Here is a 20641-nt window from a genome sequence, read left to right as displayed (position 1 = left end):
GTCTGGAGTTCATTTGCAGTGGCTGGAGCCCCTGGCACGCCCATTCTCTCTCTCTCTCTCTCTCTCTCTCTCTCTCTCTCTCTCTCCCTCTTTCTCTGTCAAATAAATTTTTAAAAAATTTAAAAAAATATTTGTTTACCTTAAAACAGTATAAAAAATTATTTTGTTGGGTCATATAATATGGTGTATATCTCCAAAATGACTAATACCTTGTAAAGTGATTTTGTTTTTCTTTTTTAAAGAAAAACCATTGAGACTGGAGCTATAGCTCAGTTAGTAGAGTGCTTGACCAGCATGTACAGAGTCCTGACATAAATCTGCATGAGCACCCTGTAATTCTAGCTCACAAGATGAAGGAAGGAAGATCAGAAATTCAGAGTCAGCTTCTACTACATAACAAATTTGAGACCATCTTAATTTGAGGAGACCCTACTGAGAGAAAGACAACATCTTTTTTTTTTTTTAATATTTTTATTTATTTATTTGAGAGCAACAGACACAGAGAGAAAGACAGAGGGAGAGAGAGAATGGGCGCGCCAGGGCTTCCAGCCACTGCAAACGAACTCCAGACGTGTGCGCCCCCTTGTGCATCTGGCTAACGTGGGACCTGGGGAACCGAGCCTTGAACCGGGGTCCTTAGGCTTCACAGGCAAGCGCTTAACCGCTAAGCCATCTCTCCAGCCCAAGACAACATCTTTTTAAAAATATTTTTATTTATTTATTTGAGAGAGGAAAAAAGGCAGAGTGAGAGAGAGAGAATGGGTGCACCAGGGCTTCCAGCTACTGCAAATGAACTCCAGATGCATGCATCACCTTGTGCATCTGGCTTACGTGAGTCCTGGGGAATTGAACCGAGGTCCTTTGGCTTTGCAGGCAAGTACCTTAACTGCTGAGCCATCTCTCCAGGCCTGAGAACATCTTTTTAAACTATATCCATCCTCCACCTCAGTGCCTCCTTTCCTCGAATGGAGCTGTATATTTATATCCATTATACTCTTTGGGTGCTTTAATTACTATATGAGGTATTTCTAGTCAAGGAGAAGACTGACTGTGGTGTGAATTATAAATATTTTCCCCCAGATTCCTTGTATGTCACTGTAACATATGTATGTATGTTTGTTATAAGTGTGTATATCTGTTTATATGTTTAAATATGTATGTGTGTGCATATGGAGGCAAAAAGTCAATATCAGGTATCTTCCTAAATCACTCATTTTTTTTGGGGGGGTGGTATCGATGTATGCTCTTGATCTAGCTCAGGTTGACCTGGAATTCACTATGTATTCTTAGGATGGCCTTGAACTCAGAGCAATCCTACCTTTGCCTCCCAGGTGCTAGGATTAAAAAGGCATGCACCACCATACTTGGCCTCTTTTATTTTTTTATTTTATTTTATTGGTTTTTCGAGGTAGGGTCTCACTCTAGCCCAGGCTGACCTGGAATTCACTATGGAGTCTCAGGGTGGCCTCGAACTCATAGCAATCCACCTACCTCTGCCTCCCAAGTGCTGGGATTAAGGGTGTGCGCCACCACGCCTGGCGGCCTGTTTTATTTTTATTTACTTATTTATTTTTAAATTATTTGAGAGAGAGAATGGGCATGCTAGGGCCTCTAGCCACTGCAAATGAACTCCAAATGCATATGCTACCTTTTGCATCTGGCTTACATGGGTACTGGGGAATTGAACCTGGGTCCTTAGGCTTCACAGGCAAGTACCTTAACCACTAAGCCATCTCTTCAGCCCTGTTATTTATTTCAATTATTGTCAGGGGGGATGGGCATGGGCATGCCAGGGCCACTAGCCACTGCAGACAAACTCCAGATGCATGTATCACCATATGCATCTGGCTTAAGTAGGTTGTGGGGAATCAAACCTGAGTCCTTAGGCTTCGAAGGCAAGTGCTCTAACAGCTAAGCTATTTCTCCAGTCCCTTTCTTTTATTTTGATGTCGTCATCTTTTCCTCCTACTATGAAGGTCCTGTGCAGATAGTGCCAGGCATAGCGAGGTCATGGATATCCAGGCCATTTTGTCTGAAAGATTGTATTGTAAGCAGTCCTACCCTTCCTTTGGTTTATTCTTTCTGCCACCTCTTCCACAATGGATCCTGAGCCTTGGACGGTGTGGTAGAGACATCTCAGTTCTGAACATTCTCCACTGTCACTTCTTCTCAGCACTGTGGTGACTTTTGAGTCACCCCAGTGGTCACTGCCATCTGAAAAGAAAACTTTCTCTAACCAAAAGTGAGAGTAGCAGTAATACGTGGGTGTAGACATTATAAAAGTGCTTACAGTGCAGTTTGGTGATACCAACCATTTTTTAAGTTTTTTTTTGTTGTTGTTGTTGTTGTTTTTCAAGGTATCCCAGGCTGACATGGAATTCACTGTGTAATCTCAGGGTGGCCTTGAACTCACAGCGATCCTCCTACCTCTGCCTCCCAAGTACTGGGATTAAAGGCCATGCGCCACCATACCCGGCAAAATTTTTATTGACAACTTCCATAATTGTAAACAATATCCCATGGTAATTCCCCCCACACTTTCCCCTTTGAAACTCCACTATCCATCATATCCCCTCCCCCTCTCAATCAGTATATATTTTCTTTTTCTTTTTTTTTTTTTTTTAAATTTTTATTAACATTTTCCATGATTATAAAATATATCCCATGGTAATTCCCTCCCTCCCCACCCCCACACTTTCCCATTTGAAATTCCATTCTCCATCATATTACCTCCCCATTACAATCATTGTAATTACATATATACAATATCAACCTATTAAGTATCCTCCCCCCTTTCAATCAGTATATATTTTCATGTCATGATCTTTTCCTCCTATTTTGATGGTCTTGTGTAGGTAGTGTCAGGCACTATGAGGTCATGGATATCCAGGCCATTTTATGTCTGGAGGGAGCTCATTGTAAGGAGTCCTACCCTTCCTTTGACTCTTACATTCTTTCAGTCACCTCTTCTGCAATGGACCCTGAGCCTTGGAAAATGTGATAGAGATATTTCAGTGCCGAGCACTTCTCTGTCACTTCTCAGCACAATGGTGCCTTCTGAGTCATCCCAAGGTCACTGCCATCTGAAAAGAGAAGCTTCTGTAGCCAGAAGTGAGAGTAGCATTAATATATGGATATGAACATTAAGAGAAGTGCTTACTGGGCAGTTTGTGGGTGCCCAACATTTAAAAAAAATTTTTTTGTTTGTTTATTTATTTGAGAGCAACAGACAGAGAAAGAGGCAGAGAGAGAGAGAATGGGCACATCAAGGCCTCCAGCCACTGCAAACGGAACTCCAGATGCATGTACCACCTTGTGCATCTGGCTTATGTGGGTCCTGGGGAATCGAGCCTTGAACCTGGGTCCTTAGGCTTCACAGGCAAGCGCTTAACCGCTAAGCCATCTCCAGTCCAGGTGCCCAGCATTTTTAAGTGGGTGCTGGGAATCCAAACTCAGATAGGTCTTCATTCTTTCATGACTAGCACTTTTCTGACTAAGTCACCCCCCAACATGAGGTGTTTTTTTGTTGTTTGTTTGTTTGTTTTTCCCAAGGTAGGGTCTCACTGCAGCCCTGGCTGACCTGGAATTCACTATGTAGGTTCAGGTCTCAGTGTGACCTTGAACTAATGGTGATTCTTCTTAACTCTGCCTCCTGAGTGTTGGGATTAAATTAATATTGTTTGTTTTTATTATTGAGGTATAAGAGTCCTGTATTTTGGAGATTGCTTGTGTGTGGTATATTTCACACAAGGTGGAGGTCAGAGGACATTTCCACTTTGCTTGTCATGTCTTTGGTTGTTCATTGCTGTATTTGCAAGTCTAGCTGGCACATGAGCTTCTAGGAGGTTCTCCTGTTTCCTTCCATCTGCCTTCTTACCATAGGCACACTGGCATTACAGATGTCTGCCAGGCCGGTCATATTGGCACACGCCTTTCATTCCATCACTAGGGAGGCAAAGGTAAGAGGACCACTGGATCACCATGAGTTCAAGGCCAGCCTGAACTAGGCAATGAATGAGTGAAACCCTGCCTGGTGGGGGTAGAGGGAGACATGCTTGCCAGTTTCCAACTTTACATGGGTTCTAGGGATCTAAAGTCAGATTATGCATACCTACAGGCCCAGCTCTTTATCTACTGAGCCATCTCTCTAGCCCAAGTTTATTACTCTCTCTTATATTGTTTGTAGATTTTGAGAGATTAGCTTTCAGTTGTCATAGAATTCTTTATATCTTTGTAGAGTAATTTAACCACTTATTTTTTTGTTTTTTAAAATTTTCTTACAGTGTTTAGTATGTATGGTGTATGCATGTGCACAGATGCATGCCCCATATGTACTTGTGTACAGAGGCAAGAAGAGGATGATGTCAGGTCATCTTCTCTGTCTCTCTTCTGATATGCTTCCTTGGAACAGAGGGACAGAGTCTCTCACTAAGCCTAGAGCTCACTAATTTTTGGTTAGGCTGGCTGATGAGTGAACCCCAGCAATCCTCCTGTCTCCACCGCTCTCAACACTTCACTTACAGGTCTACATGGCCATGCCCAGCTTTTTATGTGAGTGCTAAAAACTATACTCAGGACCTTGTGCTTTAATAGTAAGTACCCACTGAGTGATCTATCCGTTCCCCTCAAGTATTATTTTACTTGGAATTTACCTGAATATATAATATGAGGCATAAATCAATGTTCTAAAATTATTGCCCAGTTGAAGTTAACCAGCACCATCTGAAAAGTTCATCTTTCCCTCTCTGTTTTTTTTTTTAATATTTATTTGTTTACTTATTTATTTATTAGAGAACGGAAAAGAGGCAGAGAGAGAGAGAGAGAATGGCTGCATCAGGGCTTCCAGCCACTGCAAACAAACTTCAGATGCATGTGCCACCTGTGCTTCTGGCTTACGTGGGTACTGGGGAATTGAACGAGGTCCTTTGGCCTTGCAGGCAAATGCTTTAACCACTAAGCCACCTCTCCAGCCCTGGTTTCGCTTTTTGAGGTAGGGTTTCACTCTAGCACAGGCTGACCTGGAATTCACTAGTCATTTTTAGGTGGGCTTGAACATATGGTGATCCTCTACTCTGCCTCCTGAGTGTTGGGATTAAAGATATACACCACCACGCCCAGTCCTTTTTGTTGTTGTTATTTTGTTTGAGGCAGGGTCTCACTCTAATCCAGGCTGGTGTTGAACTCACAGTGATCCTTCTACCTTGGCCTTCTGAGAGCTGGAATTACAGGCTTGAACTACCCCACCTGACCTTTTTTTTAAAAAATATTATTATTTTTATTTATCTGACAGAGATAGATGGGGAGAGAAAGAGAGAATGAATATGGGGACATGCCAGGGCCTTCAGCCACTGCAAACAAACTCCAGATGCATGTGCCCTCCCTTGTGCATCTGTGGGTCCTGGGGAATCGAATCTGGGTCCTTTGGCTTTGCAGACAAACACCTTAACTGCCAAGTCATCCCTGCAGTCCTGTTTTTTTTCTTTTTTCCTTATGAGAGAGAAAGAGAATTGGTGTGTAAGGCCCTCTATCCACTGCAGTTGAACTCCAGATGCATGGGCCACCTTGTGTACATGCATAACCCTGTGTACATGCATCACCTTGTGCACCTGGTTTACATGGATTCTGGGGAGTCAAACCTGGGTTCTTAGGCTTCACAGACAAGCGTCTTTCAATGTAGAGGTTCTCTCTAGCCCAGGCTGACCGGGAATTCACTAAATTGTCTCAGGCTGCCCTCAAACTCCCAACGATCCTCCTACTTCTGCCTCATAATCCTGTTGGGATTAGAGGCGTGCATCACCATGCCTGGCCTGTTTTTTTTGTTTTTGGTTTTTTTTGGGGGGTTTTTTTTGTTTTTTAAGTGAGGCAAAGTTGTTTACTAAAAGGTAGAGATTGACAAGCTGGATTAAAAACCCAGAGCTGGGCTGGAGAGATGGATCCAGTTAAGGTGCTTGCCTGCGAGATCCAAGAACTCATGTTCAACTTCCCAGGTTCCGTGTAAGCCAGATGCAGTGACGCAAGCATGCAGGGTTACACATGTGCACAAGGGGGCACACACATCTGGAGTTCAGTTGCAGTGGCTGGAGGCCCTGGTGTGCCAGATCTCCCCCCCACCCATTTAAAAAAAAAAAAGGGTCATCTGTTGGGCTTGTCTAGTTTAAAAAAAAAAAAAAAACCAGTTGCCGGGTGTGGTGGCACACACCTTTAATCCCAGCAGAGGTTGGAAAATCACTGTGAGTTTGAGGCCAGTCTAAAACTACATAGTGGGTGAATTTCAGGTCAGCGGCCTGTTGTTTTCTGAGGTAGGCTCTCATTCATTCTAGTCCAGGCTGACCTGGAACTCATTCTATAGTTCTATATGGCCTTGAACTTATGGTGATCCTCCTATCTCAGGCTCCCAAGTACTGGGACTAATATGAACCACAGTGCTCTGTTCTCCTTTTGATTTTTTTTTTTTTTTTTGAGGTAGGATCTTTGCTCTAGCCTAGGCTGCCCTGGAATAATTCACTATGTAGTCTCAAAGTGGCCTTGAACTCACAGAGATCCTCCTGCCTCTTGAGTACTGGGAAATCAAACCCAAGTTGTTAGGCTCTGCAGCCAAGTACCTCAACCACTGAGCCATCTCTCCAGCTATCCTATGGTTTTTTTTTGTTTGTTTGTTTTGTTTTGTTTTAAAAAGGGAATTTATTGGATTAGCTTGCCGTAGTCCAGTAGCAGTTGCAGGCCAGAGAATTACAGAACCTGGTAGCTGCTCAGTCCACGTGGCCAGATGCCTCAGCAGTCCCGACCCGGCACTGCAGATGGTGCTGGAAAGCCTGGAGGCTTCCTGAGAAGCTGCTGGGTTTCGATCCACGTGGGTCTTCAGTTGAGGCTGGTCTTCAGTCCGCGCTGGTCTTTAATCCTTGCTGGAAGATAGCGAGCAGCTCCGGCAGCCAAGTGGAAGGAAGGAAGGACTCTCTTTACCCAGAGCTTCCTTATATAAAGTCTCCCTCTGAGCAGGGCTACCCACTCTGGGGGAAGGGCTCACTTTGGGGGAAGGACTTCCTACTTTAATTGATCCTTCCTGGAAACAACCTCTGAGACCCACCTTCCAAGCAAGGATACCATCACGCTGGTAGAACAGCAGCTCTCTGTATTCAGTTCACTGGACCTTTCACAGCCCCTGGTCATTACTTGATCTTTCAGCCTCATTCCTTTCTCAGTGTACAGGGCACAGCAAGTTCATTGTCATGGTTTCACATTTCTCTCTGCAATTAACCTTTAGGGAACTACCACCATTCACATTCCCAAGGCTAGAAGTTTCCAAGTGATCAGAGATCTATCCTATGATATTTTGTTTGTTTGTTTGAGGTAGGGTTTCACTCTAACGCACACTGACCTGGAAGTCACTCAGTAGTCTCAAGGTGGCCTTGAACTCACAGTGATCCTCCTACCTTTGCATCCCAAGTGCTGGAATTAAAGGCGTGTGCCACCATGCCTGGCTTCCTATGATTTTTGAAGTAAGCTTTCATGCTAATGATGGACATTCTTTTATTTTTGGGTCTTTATCTGCCCCCTTTTCTCCTTCCCTTAATACAGGTCATTGTTGTCTGGGTAGGAACAAACAACCATGACAATACAGCGGAAGAAGTAGCAGGTGGGATTGAGGCCATTGTACAACTTATTAACACAAGGCAGCCACAGGCCAAAGTCATTGTACTGGTAAGTGGTCTTTGGTAGGTAGAGATCTGCATTTCTTTAGGTCCACTGAGGAATCTTCTTGGAAATTCAATCATTCATGAATATAGAGAATCTTTAAGAAGTACTTTTTAAAAAAATTGTTTTAATTTAGAAATTATCTTATTTATTTACTTTAGAGACAAAGAGGCAGATAGAGAAAGAGAATGAGTGCACCAGGGCTTCTAGTCACTGCAAACAAACTCCAGATGCATGTGCCATGTTATGTATCTGGCTTACGTGAGACCTGGGGAATTCAACCTGGGTCCTCAGGGTTTGCAGGCAAATGCCTTAACCGCTCATTAAGCCATCTCTCCAGCCCAGGAAGAAGCATTTTTTCTACATAAGGTCTTGCTCTAGCCCAGGCTGACCTGGAATTCACTATGTAGTCTCAGGGTGACCTGGAACTCATGGTGATCCTCCTCTGCCTCCCAAGTGCTGGGATTAAAAGATTAAAGGCACACACCAACATGCCTGACTCCTTTTCTATTTTTAATCTCTTGCACAGAAGATTTGGCCAGAGTCTGGGTCTTTTTTTTTTTTTTTTTTTTTTTTTTTACTAGAACTATGTTTAGATTATCTTAAGTATTTTTTTTTTTTTTTTGAGAGGGAGAGAGCAAGAGAGAAAATTGGCACTCTAGGGCTTCTGCCACTGCAGTAGAATTCCAGATGTGTGTGCCACCTAGTATGCATGTTCAGCCTTATGCTTGTGTCACCTTTGTGCATCTGGCTTATGTGGCATCTCAAGAGAGATCAAACATAGGTCCTTAGGCATCTTAGGCAAGTACTTTAACTGCTGAGCCATCTCTTCAGCCCTAAATTATTACTATTATTATTTACTTTTTGAGGTAGGGTATCGCTTTAGCCCAGACTGACCTGGAATTCACTTTGTAGTCTCAGGGTGGTCTCGAACTCATGGCAGTCCTCCTACCTCTGCCTCCTGAGTGCTGGGATTAAAGGTGTGCATCACCATGCCCAGCTAGCCAGTCTTTTTTTTTTTTTTTTTTTTAAGCCATGGCTTTTTTATGTAATCTACTGTTTGTTATGAAGGAACCCCAAGATGGGGACCCCACGCTCTGCCCGGATATGGCGACACCCCAAATCACTCACGAGAAGCAGTCTTGATGCAAACTGCAAGAGGATTTTATTCCAAGCATGCTGGGGCCCACAGTCGTACACCACGCAGGGGTAGAGGACTGCAGAGCCCCGAATGCAGGAACGGGACAGTTTTTATAGGGTTTCTAACAAAGCCTGTGCATTAGACCAATCATTTTTTTAACATCAGGAGCCCGCAGGGTGCGAGCCAGTCAGTTTGTGCCACTCCATAGTTTCTAAGCCAATTAGTTTAATTTGTTCAAGCCCCTGGTGGACCAATCAGTCTCCTACGACCTTGGTGGTCAGCATTTGCGCAGGTCCTTGGGTGGGGGTAGCAGAGTGTGGTATCAGTCTCCTATGACCTTGGTGGTCTGAGGCAGGCTGCTACGGCTTATGGTGCGGGCTACTAAGGCTTATGGTGCAGGCTATTTGCAGAAACCAAACAAGTGGTTCACTTCATTACTCATTTCCCATCCTTGAGGGCTATCTCATGCCCTTTTTACCTAGTTTTATATTAGGAGCGGGCTCTGATATAATGAGAAGAGAGATTCTTTACTTGCTTCCAACAGAGAGTAAAGCCTGGAGTTTGAGGTATGCAGGGGCCCGCTTAAGCTCCCTTTGGAGCGTGATAGTATTTCTGGGCTTCTGAATTCTTGGGCCTTTCAGTTACTTATATCCTGCCATATTCCAGAATGGATTATATTGTGCTTAAGAGTTCAGCTTCTTGGGCTAGAGAGATGGCTTAGCGGTTAAACGCATGCCTGTGATGCCTAAGGACCTGGTTCAAGGCTCTATTCCCCAGGACCCATGTTAGCAAGACGCACAAGGGAGCGCACACGTCTGGAGTTCATTTGCAGTGGCTGGAGGCCCTGGCAAACCCATTCTCTCTCTCTCTATCTGCCCCCCACCTAATAAATAAAAATGAACTAAAAAAAGAGTTCAACTTCTCTAGGTCCTAACAGTTTGCTGAAAGAATTAGAGTAAACATATACATGAACGTACTTTGGCTATATATAATATATATATTTTTTTAATAATATAAGGCTCGGGAGATGGCTCTGAGGTTAAATGAGCTTGCTTGCAGAACCTGCCAGCTGGGTTCAATTTCCCTGTAGTCATGTAAAACCATGTATTTGTAGAAAGTGTGTGTCTGGAATTCATTTGTGGTAGCAAAAAGCCCTTGTGGGGGACTGGAGAAATGGCTTAGTAATTACAGCATTTGCTTGCGAAGCCAAAGGACCTGGGTTCGATTTCCCCAGGACCCACGTAAGCCAGATGCACAAGGGGCACATGTGTCTGGAGTTCATATGCAATGGCTAGAGGCCCTGGCATGCCCATTCTCTCTTTTTCTCTCATAAATAATAAAATATTTTTTGGGGAAAAATTGTGTACCCATTCTCTCTCTTTCCTCACAAATAAAAAAATATAAATATAATTATTTTTAAAATACGTTATTTTTAATTTTATTTGCTCTTTGTAACTGCTTTTCTCTTTACAGTAGTAGTAGGAAGACAGACATCTGATGATCTGAATATTATATGGGATCAGTAGCATGCATGTTAAAATGAATACAGGGAAGCCGGGTGTGGTAGCTTACACCTTTAATCCTTGCACATGGGAGGCAGAGGTAGGAGGATCGCCATGAGTTCGAGGCCACCCTGAGACTACATAATGAATTCCAGGTCAGCATGAGCTAGAGTGAGACCCTACCTAGAAAAACAAACAAAAAAAGGAATACAAGATACAGTTTACTTACCAAATATGTGGTCATAAGTCACTCATACAGCATTGATTCCAGGTCTCTTTCTTAAAGTATATTAAGAGTTTTCTGTGGCATTTATAGATAGATAGGTGTCTTTTTTTTTTTTTTTCTTTTAGTTTTTTGAGGTAGGGTCTCACTGTGGCCCAGGCTGACCTGGAATTCACTCTGTAGTCTCAGAGTGCCTCGAACTCATGGCTATACTCTATCTCTGCCTCCCAAGTGCTGGGATTAAAGGCATGCATGCACCACCATACCCGACTCAGATAGGTATCTTTGAGTTATGGAGAAGAGATTAAAGGGAGGACAACACTGGAGTTGGGAAGATAGTCACTGAAATGAGTAGCATTAAATTCCTGGGCAATAGTAGTGTGTGATCATGATTTAGAAAAAGATTGGGGCTAGACTTGATGGTGCATGCTTTTAATCTCAGCACTCAGGAGGCTGAGGTAGGAAAATTGTCAGGAGTTTGAGGTTACTCTGAGACTACATAGTAAATTCCAAGTCAGCCTGGGCTGGAATGAGACCCTACCTCAAACAAAAAAATAAGGTTAGGGACTAGAGATTTGACTCAGTGGTTAGAGGTACTTGCTTGCAAAACCTGGTGGCCCAGCAATGATAACCCAGTACTCCTGTAAAACCAGATGCACAAAGTGGCACCTGCATCTGGAGTTTGTTTGCAATAACAAAAAGCCCTGGCATGCCCATACACACATACTCTCTAATTTTTAAAAAATGATTTGGGCTGTGGATATAGCTTAGTAGTAATAGTATGTGTGAAGTCCTGGCTTTAGTACCACATAAACTGAGTATGGTGGTACACACCTCTAATCCTTAGCTACATACTGATTTTGATCCCATCTCAAAACAAACAAACAAAAACATATTCTAGGAATATCTGAAATCATAAGTAGAGAAATGCAGGTGAGCTTTCCCATTTAATGTTCTCTTCTCTGCCCTACCCCAGGGTCTGCTACCTCGAGGTGAGAAGCCCAACCCTTTGAGACAAAAGAATGCCAAGGTCAACCAACTTCTCAAGGTCTCGCTACCGAAGCTTGCCAATGTGCAGCTCCTGGATACAGATGGGGGCTTCGTGCACTCGGACGGTGCCATCTCCTGCCATGACATGTTTGATTTTCTGCATCTCACAGGAGGAGGCTATGCAAAGATCTGCAAACCTCTCCATGAACTGATCATGCAGTTGTTGGAGGAAACACCCGAGGAGAAGCAAACCACCATTGCCTGACTGGCTCCTGTCAGTGTTAATAGCATCCCAGCTTCCTCAGATCAGTTATGTCACTGGCACTACAGAGTCCTCTTTCTTAAGGCACTTTGCATTATAGAATGTTTCTGGATGCTTGTTTCTAGTGTTTAAAGGGGAAGAGGGATTTAAACTGGTCCTGTATATAGAAAGTTTGTTTGACACAGGAGAAAATATAGCCAAGGAATATTGTTCTTCAATTCATTTGAAACCAGAAGGGAACTTTTTAGTTATATGTGTAACAGACACACTTATTGAATTACCCCTATTTTTCCTAGGACAACATAAAGCCCAATACAATATGAAGATTCTCTCCTTGGCTTTTTTTTCTATGGATTGTCATATGTGATAATTATTCACACCTACTTGGCTTTAAAATGTTTTTCTTTTTCTAGTTCTAAAGGTCCATGATTTACTATGTTGTCTTATTTTGTTTGATTCCTATATACATATAACATCAGATTAAACGTGTGTCACTCAAATATGGGAGATGCTTTAGTTACAAGTGAATTTGTTCTCTCAGTCTTTCCCATGCTTAGCAGTAAAACACAGGTTTTGTCCCATTTGGGGACTCTTTGGAGGGTATTATTTTTTATGCTGCTGAATTTCATGTCTTTAATAGGTAGACCCATGCATGCACCCTTCTAATTCCCCCTTATCTCTTTGGGGGATTTACATTACAAGCCTTTAACAATTTTTTTACCCAGGGGTCCTGTGGCTGGAAGCTTAAATCCCTAACCAGTTACTGTCATATTACTGATGTATATATAACTTATTCCTGTGCCGTGTTCTGTGCTCTAGAGTCTGTGTCGTGTCATTCATAGCCAGAGTTCTGATTTGTTTCTGTTTATTCCAGTAAAACCTGTTAAGGTTTCTTTTTTCCTGGAAAAAGAAGACCAGAACACTCATTCCCATTCCATAAGGCCTGATCTGGTATTATTTCAGGTTTCATATTGTGTTAAGGTGTATTTTTGTTTTTCTTTTATGTATGCATATAGTAATGCTGGGAGTCAAACCCAGGGCGTAGCACATACTAGACAAGTGCTCTGCCACTTAACATCTCCCCCTTTTTCATTTTTGCCTTTTTAATTGTCTTAGTTCTTAAATTCTATCAGTCATAAAGAATTTGGCTTTTTCTAGCTGGGTGTGGTAGCACACGCCTTTAATCCCAGCACTTGGGAGGCAGAGGTAGGAGGATCACTGTGAGTTCGAGGCCACCCTGAGACTACATATCGAGTTCCAGGTCAGCCTGGACTAGTGTGAGACCCTACCTCGGGGGAAAAAAAAAAAAAAAGAATTTGGCTTTTTCCATGGGGAAACAGTGAAGCTGCTGTCAGAATAGACATTCTCTCCTTATCCCACCATAGTTGTAAAATGAACTAGGTTCATTTAACTTTTAAGATTTCTTATTAATATGTCTTCAGAATATCAAGAGGGCTTAGTCTTAATGGTTTACTTGACTGCCTGAACTGCCGTGTAAAAGAGTGGAACCGTGGTTTATTAACCAGTATGCCTATGAACTATACAAACTGGATCTACAAACATTTTAAACTGGACCAGGTTGGGGTATCGATGTGTCCTGCAGTGATTCTGCTTAGTATTCACATGAGTAGCTAAGGTCTAGGCTTTATGTTCTGCTTGCAAAGCAAATACCAGAGCTGTGTGTTGGAGGAGTTGCTGACCTATGCTGAGACCCACTTCTGATTGAGAAGGATAGAATGTGCAATGTGTTTTTTCTTGTTGAGCCTCTTTCTAGGATTTTTTTTTTTAAATACATAGTCTTGTGAATGTATCATGTCTTCATTAGCAACAGAAATACACGTGTTTACTAAACTTGTTTACTATATTAAGATTTTCCTTTTCTTTTTAATAGCCTAAGCTTTTGAGTTTTTCAAGACATTGTTTTTCTGAACTGAGGTGTAGTTTCATGACGGAAATTTAATTAAGTCAGAATTTTGTGTGTAAAAAGACAGTTTTCTCTCCAGGTCTTTTTGTGTGGTGTGGGAGTACGATCCAAATAAATTTATTAGATTACTCCTGCAGCATGCGCTTTAAGCTTCTCTCTTGACCAAGAATGAAATAGCCCTTTGTGAGCTAGCCTTCAGCTCCTTTGCTTATGTGTGTAAATCTCAGATGTTACTACATTTTATATCTACCAGAGCTATTCAAGCAATAGTATTTGAACCACTAGCCTTTTAAATAAAATTCTGCCCTATTGCTAATGTGTAGATACTGAGTCCACTGTCATTTCTTGCCAGATTTCTTTGTATTGCTTTAGGTAAAAAGTGTTGATCTTTTTTATTTATTTATTTATTTATTTTGGCTGACATCCTAGATTGCTTTAGTGACAGAACAGCTTAGTCTTTGTACTTCTTAAAAATATAAGAATTAACTGCAGTGTCCACATGGAAACATCCTACTTTGTCATTGTGATTATAAAGGGCCAACTTACCAGGCAGCTAGCACAGATACTCTCTTAATGTTTGTGGGGTGGGTTGTTTTTTGTGTTGGGCATAAGATCTTGCGATGTAGCCTTGGCTGGCCTTAAATTTCTGGTGATCCTCCTGTTTCTCTGCCTCTCAATGACTGCTGGGATTGCAGATCTGTACCACCACACCAGGCCTGTTTTATTATTCCTTTCCCAGCAGATTTGGAGACAGAATCTCAAAAATTTCAGCTTACTCTCCAACTCCCTGTGTAGCTGAGAATGCCCTTGAATTGCTCTTGAAGCACCTCTGAAGTGCTGAGATTATAGCTTGGCTCTTCCCAATAATTTTAATCCCTTTGCCCAGAAATTCCTACTATGGGACTGGAAAGCTGTCTGTAGTCATATCTTGAACACTGGAGGTTGGAGATGTACTTCCAAGGATGATTCAGTGGAAGTGCCTTGGCTGCCCCTACATTGTAGATTGCCTTGGGCAGAACTCTGGCTATCACAATGGGTATTTTAGAAAACCCAAATCTTTGTCAGAAACCTTCAACCATCAAAATTAATCTTGAGTAGCTTATTCCCTGTTCTGAAAAATTGTAACTCTTTGTTTAAAAAAAAAATCCCAACTTTCTGTTTATTTTTTTCAACCTAGTCATTGTTTACAGTTGTATGCTAAAGCCTGAAATACTGTCTGTGCTATGGTGTGTGAACATTGCCAATTTATATTTATTGCAGTGAAGAAGAAACTAAAAATATATGAAAAGGAGGAGTCTGTGTGGGTGCATGTGGGAGCAGGGAGGCTCTTGAAAGACTTCGAGAGGAACCCCGCGCTTCCCTGGTGATTGTCCAGTGGATCACTGCTGCAGACTGGCTGAAACTCCCCAAAGGGAGCTTGTGACTGCTTTGGCAAAGTCTCCTTGACTAGTAGAATCTTGTTAGTGCGTATTTCAATATAAATGTCAACATTTCACTGAAAACTTGCTGATGTCTTTTCTGTCTCCTTTATCCTAGTTTGGATTCCAATAGCAAAAAGAAAGGGTGGTTTTCCTACCTTATCATAAGCAAGTTGGATACTTTGCTTATCTTCTGTGGAACTGAATGTACGAAACTGACTCTCATCACTTATCTTCTCAGGGTGTAGGATGATAGCATGGGGTGCAGAGTTCAAAGAAATCTCAGGTAAGTGGGAAAACTTTCAGTGACATCTTTTGGGTTAGTCAAGAATCAAGTGCTTGGGAGTTACTGGTAACTCTTAAACCATACACTGACCTCTTGACCTTTTTTCTAATTTCAGTGTGTAGAATGTGTTTACATGAATGAAATGGACCAAGTTCCACTGTGCCATTCCTCACACTTAACCAGCACTATCTATTTTTGTTGTTTTGTTTTTGTTTGTCTGAGCTAGAGTTTTATTATAGGCCTGGCTGACCTGTAACTCACTCTATAGCCCCAGGCTGGCCCCAACTCATGGCACTTCTAAATGCTAGGATTAAAGGTTCATGCCACTATGCCTGACTTTTGTTTGTTTGTTTTTTGTTTTTCAAGGGTAGGGCCTCTAACCCAGGCTGACCTGGAACTCACTATGTAGTCTCAGGCTGGGCTTGAACTCACAGCAATCCTCCTACCTCTGCCTCCTGAGTACTGAGATTAAAGGCAAGTACCACCACACCCAGTTTACCGTATTTTTTTCTTTTTGATTTTCAAGGTAGGGTTTCACTCCAGCGCATGCTGACCTGGAACTCACTGTAGTCTCAGGGTAGCCTCAAACTCATGGGCAATCCTCCTACCTCTGCCTCACAAGTGCTAGGATTAAAGGCATACCTACCATGCCTGGCTCCATAGATGATTGATTGATTAGATAGATAGATTTATGGGTGGGTTTGGTTTGTGTTTGTCTTTCAAGGGAGCATCTCACTGTATCCCAAGCTGACCTGGAATTCACTATGTAGTCTCAGGGTGGCCTTGGATTCACAGCCATCCTCCTACCTCTGCCTCACAGTGCTGGGATTAAAGGCGTGCACCACCATGCCCGGCTTGTGTTTTTTTTTTTTTTTTCCTCAATATTTGGGAAAGTATCTCCACTATTGCCTGAAGAAATTTAAAGTAGACTATCAAGCTATTGTGTTAGCATCAATAAATTCAGATTGCTAGGATGATACTACTTGGATAAATGAATTTAAAGGGAATGTGTAGCCCCCCCCCCCATATCTAACCAATGATCAGTATTCAAAATGGCTTTTTTTTTTTCTTCAAAATGACTTGTTTGTTTTGGCACAGGGTCCTACAGCTCAGGCTGGCCTCATGCTTGCTGTGTAGCCAAAGATGATTTTCAACTCCTGATCCTTTTGCTTCTACCTCAGAATGCTATGATTACTAATAATCACTACCATGCCCAGCCTTAAAGTAGGCAGACATTGCCAGCTTCCAGTGCTGCAGCAGTGGGGACCACAACTGCAGATGAAAGCCTTGAATGAAATCTCATGGCAGACCTTAAGAAAGTACAGTTAGATCCCTTGAAGTTCATTCTTATACATAGGCTGGAATAGTTTTGCAGGTAGCTTAGTCTGGAATTATGCTGTTGCCTGCCTTATCTGAATTGGGTAATATAATGTGATGCCAGTATGTTACATGAACTTCACTTTGTTAAAGTGATACAAGCCTGTTTGAAGTACTCTTCTATGAAGTTACAAGACAAGAACACATGAGACACACCACTAGTAATTAACAGCTAGAGAGAATATGCTGGTATATTTCTTTTTTTGCTTGTTTTTCAATGTGGGGTGATAGTAGGAATTAACTGTAGGGCCTCACACATGCTAGGCAAGTGTTCACTACTGACATATCACCAGCTGTGTGTGTGTGTGTGTGTGTGTGTGTGTGAGAGAGAGAGAGAGAAAGAGAGAGAGAGAAAGAGAGAGAGCGTGAAATAGGCAAGTAGAGAGAGAAAGAATGGGTATTTCAGGGTCACTAGTCACTGCAAACTCCAGACATGTGCCATAATGTGCATCTGGCTTACATGTGTACTGAGGAATCAAACCTGGGTCCTTAGGCTTTGCAGGTGAGCCATTTCACCAGCCTTTTTTTAGTTTGTTTTGAGACAGGGTCTTCATGCTGCCCCAGTTGGCCTTGAACTTTCAATCCTGCTTCAGCCTCCTGAGTAACTAGGATTATAGTAGGTCCGGGCTACCAGGCATGCTTAAAAAAAAAAAAAAAAAATTATTTGCAAGCAGAGGAATAGAGAAGAAAGAGAAAATGAGCACACTAGGGCCTCTAGCCACTGCAAATGAACTCCAGACACATGTGCCCCTTGTGCATCTGGCTTACAAGGGTCCTGGGGAATTGAACCTGGGTCCTTTGATTTGAAGGCAAATTCCTTAGCCACTAAGCCATTTCTTCAGCCCCTGACCATGCTTTTACATAGTAATTCTGAAGCAGTAATATTCAGTGCTTTGCTGAATAGCTTGTCTTTGTGGCCTGATTTCATGCTAGGCTTCTTGCCTTTTACTTATTTCCTGGTTCTTTTTTTTTCTCGAGGTGGGGTCTCTCTGTGGTCTAAGCTGACCTGGAATTAACTGTCATCTCAGGGTGGTCCTCCTGCCTCTCTGCCTCCCAAGGGCTGGGATTAAAGGCGTGAGCCACCATGCCTGGCTATTTTATTTTTATTGTTTGGTTTTTCGAGGTAGGGGTTTCACTCTAGCTCAGGCTAACCTGGAATTCACACTCTGTATTCTCAGGGTGGCCTTGAACTCTCCATGATCCTCCTATCTCTTCTGAGTGCTGGGATTAAAGTAGTGCCCCACCACGCCTGACTTCCTGGTTCATTTGAATTTAACTCATTGTTGCAACTTGTGGCCTCAGCTAAAATTTACAACCATGCCTCAGCCTCCTGAGTGCTACGATTACAAATATGTACCACCAGGCCTGGCTCACACACACAAATTTTGCCCTTTGCACATTTGTGAAAAAGTCCTAACATGTCAGTATAATCAACCACTGGATTACAAGGTCAAATTCAAATGTTTTTATTTATTTTATTTTTCAAGGTAAGTTTTCACTCTAGCCCAGGCTGACCTGGAATTCACTATGTAGTCTCAGGCTGGCCTTGAAATCACAGTAGTCTTCCTACCTCAGCCTCCCCAGTGCTGGTATTAAAGGTGTGAACTGCCATGCCAGGTAGTTCAAACTATTAAATGTCAAATTCAACAGTCTTCATAACCTGTCCCCTCTTAATTCCTATCCTATTCTTTACTTTGAACCTCCATGTCAATACATAGAACTTTAATTTTTTTTTTTTTTTAAGTGGGGCCTCACTCTACGCAAGACTGACCTGGAATTTGCTATATATTTGCTATATATTTGCTCAGGGTGGCCTCAAGCTCAGGCAACCCTCTAATCAGCTTCCCAGTGGATTAAAGGTGTGTGCCACCATGCCTGGCTCCATAGACTTTTTTTGTTGTTTGGTTGGCTGGTTGTTGGTTTTTTTGAGGTAAGGTGTCACTGTAGTCCAGGCTGACCTGGAATTCACTATGTAGTCTCAGAATAGCCTTGAACTCACAGTGATCCTCCTACCTCTGCCTCTCAAAGGGCTGGGATTAAAAGGGTGCACCATCACATTCAGCCTCTCCATAGACCTTTTTTATTTATTTATTTGACAGAGAAAAAGGGAGAGAGAAAGAGAGAATGGGCACACTGGGGCCTCCAGCCACTGCAAACGAACTCCAGACATGTGCCCCCTTGTGCATCTGGCTAACGTGGGTCCTGGGGAATTGAACGTGGGTCCTTAGGCTTTACAGGCAAGTGCCTTAACCGCTAAGCCATCCCTCCAGTCCCATAGACCTTTTTTTAAAAAATTATTTGACCTGGGCCTGGTGGCACACACCTTTAATCCCAGTACTCGGGAAGCAGAAGTAGGAGAATCATCATGAATTCTTCACCCAGTTTATCATGTCTTCTTGCTCCTTTCGGCGCATCATGTCCTGCATAGAAATATGATAGTCCAAGCGATTCTTCACTTCTTTATACACTTTATATAGCTGTTCCCTGGTAAGTGACCTCCAAGGCCATAGCAGTGTTATTCCTCTGAACATCATAAAGGTAGTGGCGCTTCTGAGTGAGTGCCTGCTGTGACTTCTCCAATTCAATCACATCCTGGATTTGTTTGATGGATGCCTGCTTTACTTCCAGCTGAGCAATTTTTTTGCTCATTGAGTTTATCAATAAATTCTGCAATAGAGGCACCATATTTTTTATTTTTATTTATTTATTTATTAGCCTTTTTAAATTTAATTTTTATTAACATTTTCCATGATTATAAAAAAAAATCCCATGGTAATACCCTCCCTCCCCCCCACACACACACTTTCCCCTTTGACATTCCATTCTCCATCATATTACCTCCCCATCTCAATCATTGTACTTACATATATACAAGACCAACCTATTATGTACCCTCCTCCCTTCCTTTCTCTTCCCTTTATGTCTCCTTTTTAACTTGCCTCTGCTATTAAGTATTTTCCTTCTTATGCAGAAGCCCAATCATCTGTAGCTAGGTTCCACATATGAGGGAGAACATGTGGCACTTCGCTTTCTGGGCCTGGGTTACCTCACTTAGTATAATCCTTTCCAGATCCATCTATTTTTCTGCAAATTTCATAACTTCATTTTTCTTTACTGCTGATTAGAACTCCATTGTATAAATGGAGGCACCATATTTTTTTTGTTTTATTTTTATTATTTTTTTTCTTTTTTTAATTTTTATTAACATTTTCCATGATTATAAAATATATCCCATGGTAATTCCCTCCCTCGGCACCATATTTTTTAATTACATACACGAGGAACTCTACTACTGACATGGTAGAAAAGGTTTCTGGGTTAATCACATAGATTTATTTGGGTAGACAATGCAAGATAAGTTGAGCTCCAAGCATGTAGGGTCCTATTATACCAGTTTTAGGGTAAAGAAAACTGGAAAAATTCCTCAGGGATCAGCTGAAGCCATACTTTTCCTCCATATTCAGGAAGAGGTGGTACAGGGCAAGTTGTGGCTGCCCAATGTGGAATATCCTTGTTGCTTACAATGCCCTGAGTCCCAGGATGGCTGCAGTCTTCAGACACGTGGCGGCGGCAGAAAGGACCACCAGGGACAGCATGATCAGCCAAGGTTCCGGAAACGGACCTTAGGTCCCTGTGACCCCAACAGGCAACTTGTCAGAGACATGAACAAGATGGCAGAATTTTTAAAATTATTTATTTGTGAGAACCTTCTCTTTTCAGATGGCAGTGACTTTGGAATGACTCAGAAGGCATCATGGTGCTGGGAAGAAGTGACAGGAGTGCTCAGCACTGCAATATCTCTATCACACCTTCCAAGGCTCAGGGT

At 42.3% G+C, this 20641-nt stretch overlaps 1 protein-coding gene and 1 pseudogene across 1 annotated transcript in view; one reads left to right on the top strand and one right to left on the bottom strand.

Moving 5' to 3' along the window:
* Pafah1b2 (platelet activating factor acetylhydrolase 1b catalytic subunit 2) overlaps nt 1–14056 on the top strand; it is a 31560-nt gene extending 17504 nt beyond the window's left edge. Inside the window, exons 5-6 of the mRNA XM_004666437.2 lie at nt 7576–7698; nt 11535–14056. Of these exons, the coding sequence (XP_004666494.1) occupies nt 7576–7698; nt 11535–11813 (402 nt within the window). The 3' untranslated portion in view covers nt 11814–14056. The remainder of the gene's footprint in view (nt 1–7575; nt 7699–11534) is intronic.
* A 5122-nt stretch (nt 14057–19178) lies between these two features.
* LOC101605555 lies at nt 19179–20411 on the bottom strand (annotated as a pseudogene).
* Between the last annotated feature and the right edge of the window lie 230 nt (nt 20412–20641).

The sequence above is a fragment of the Jaculus jaculus genome, chromosome 3 (genome assembly GCF_020740685.1).
Source record: "Jaculus jaculus isolate mJacJac1 chromosome 3, mJacJac1.mat.Y.cur, whole genome shotgun sequence".
Taxonomy (NCBI): Eukaryota; Metazoa; Chordata; class Mammalia; order Rodentia; family Dipodidae; genus Jaculus; species Jaculus jaculus.
Note: the sequence above shows the minus strand (reverse complement) of the source record. Positions and strands in the feature narration are given on the sequence as shown.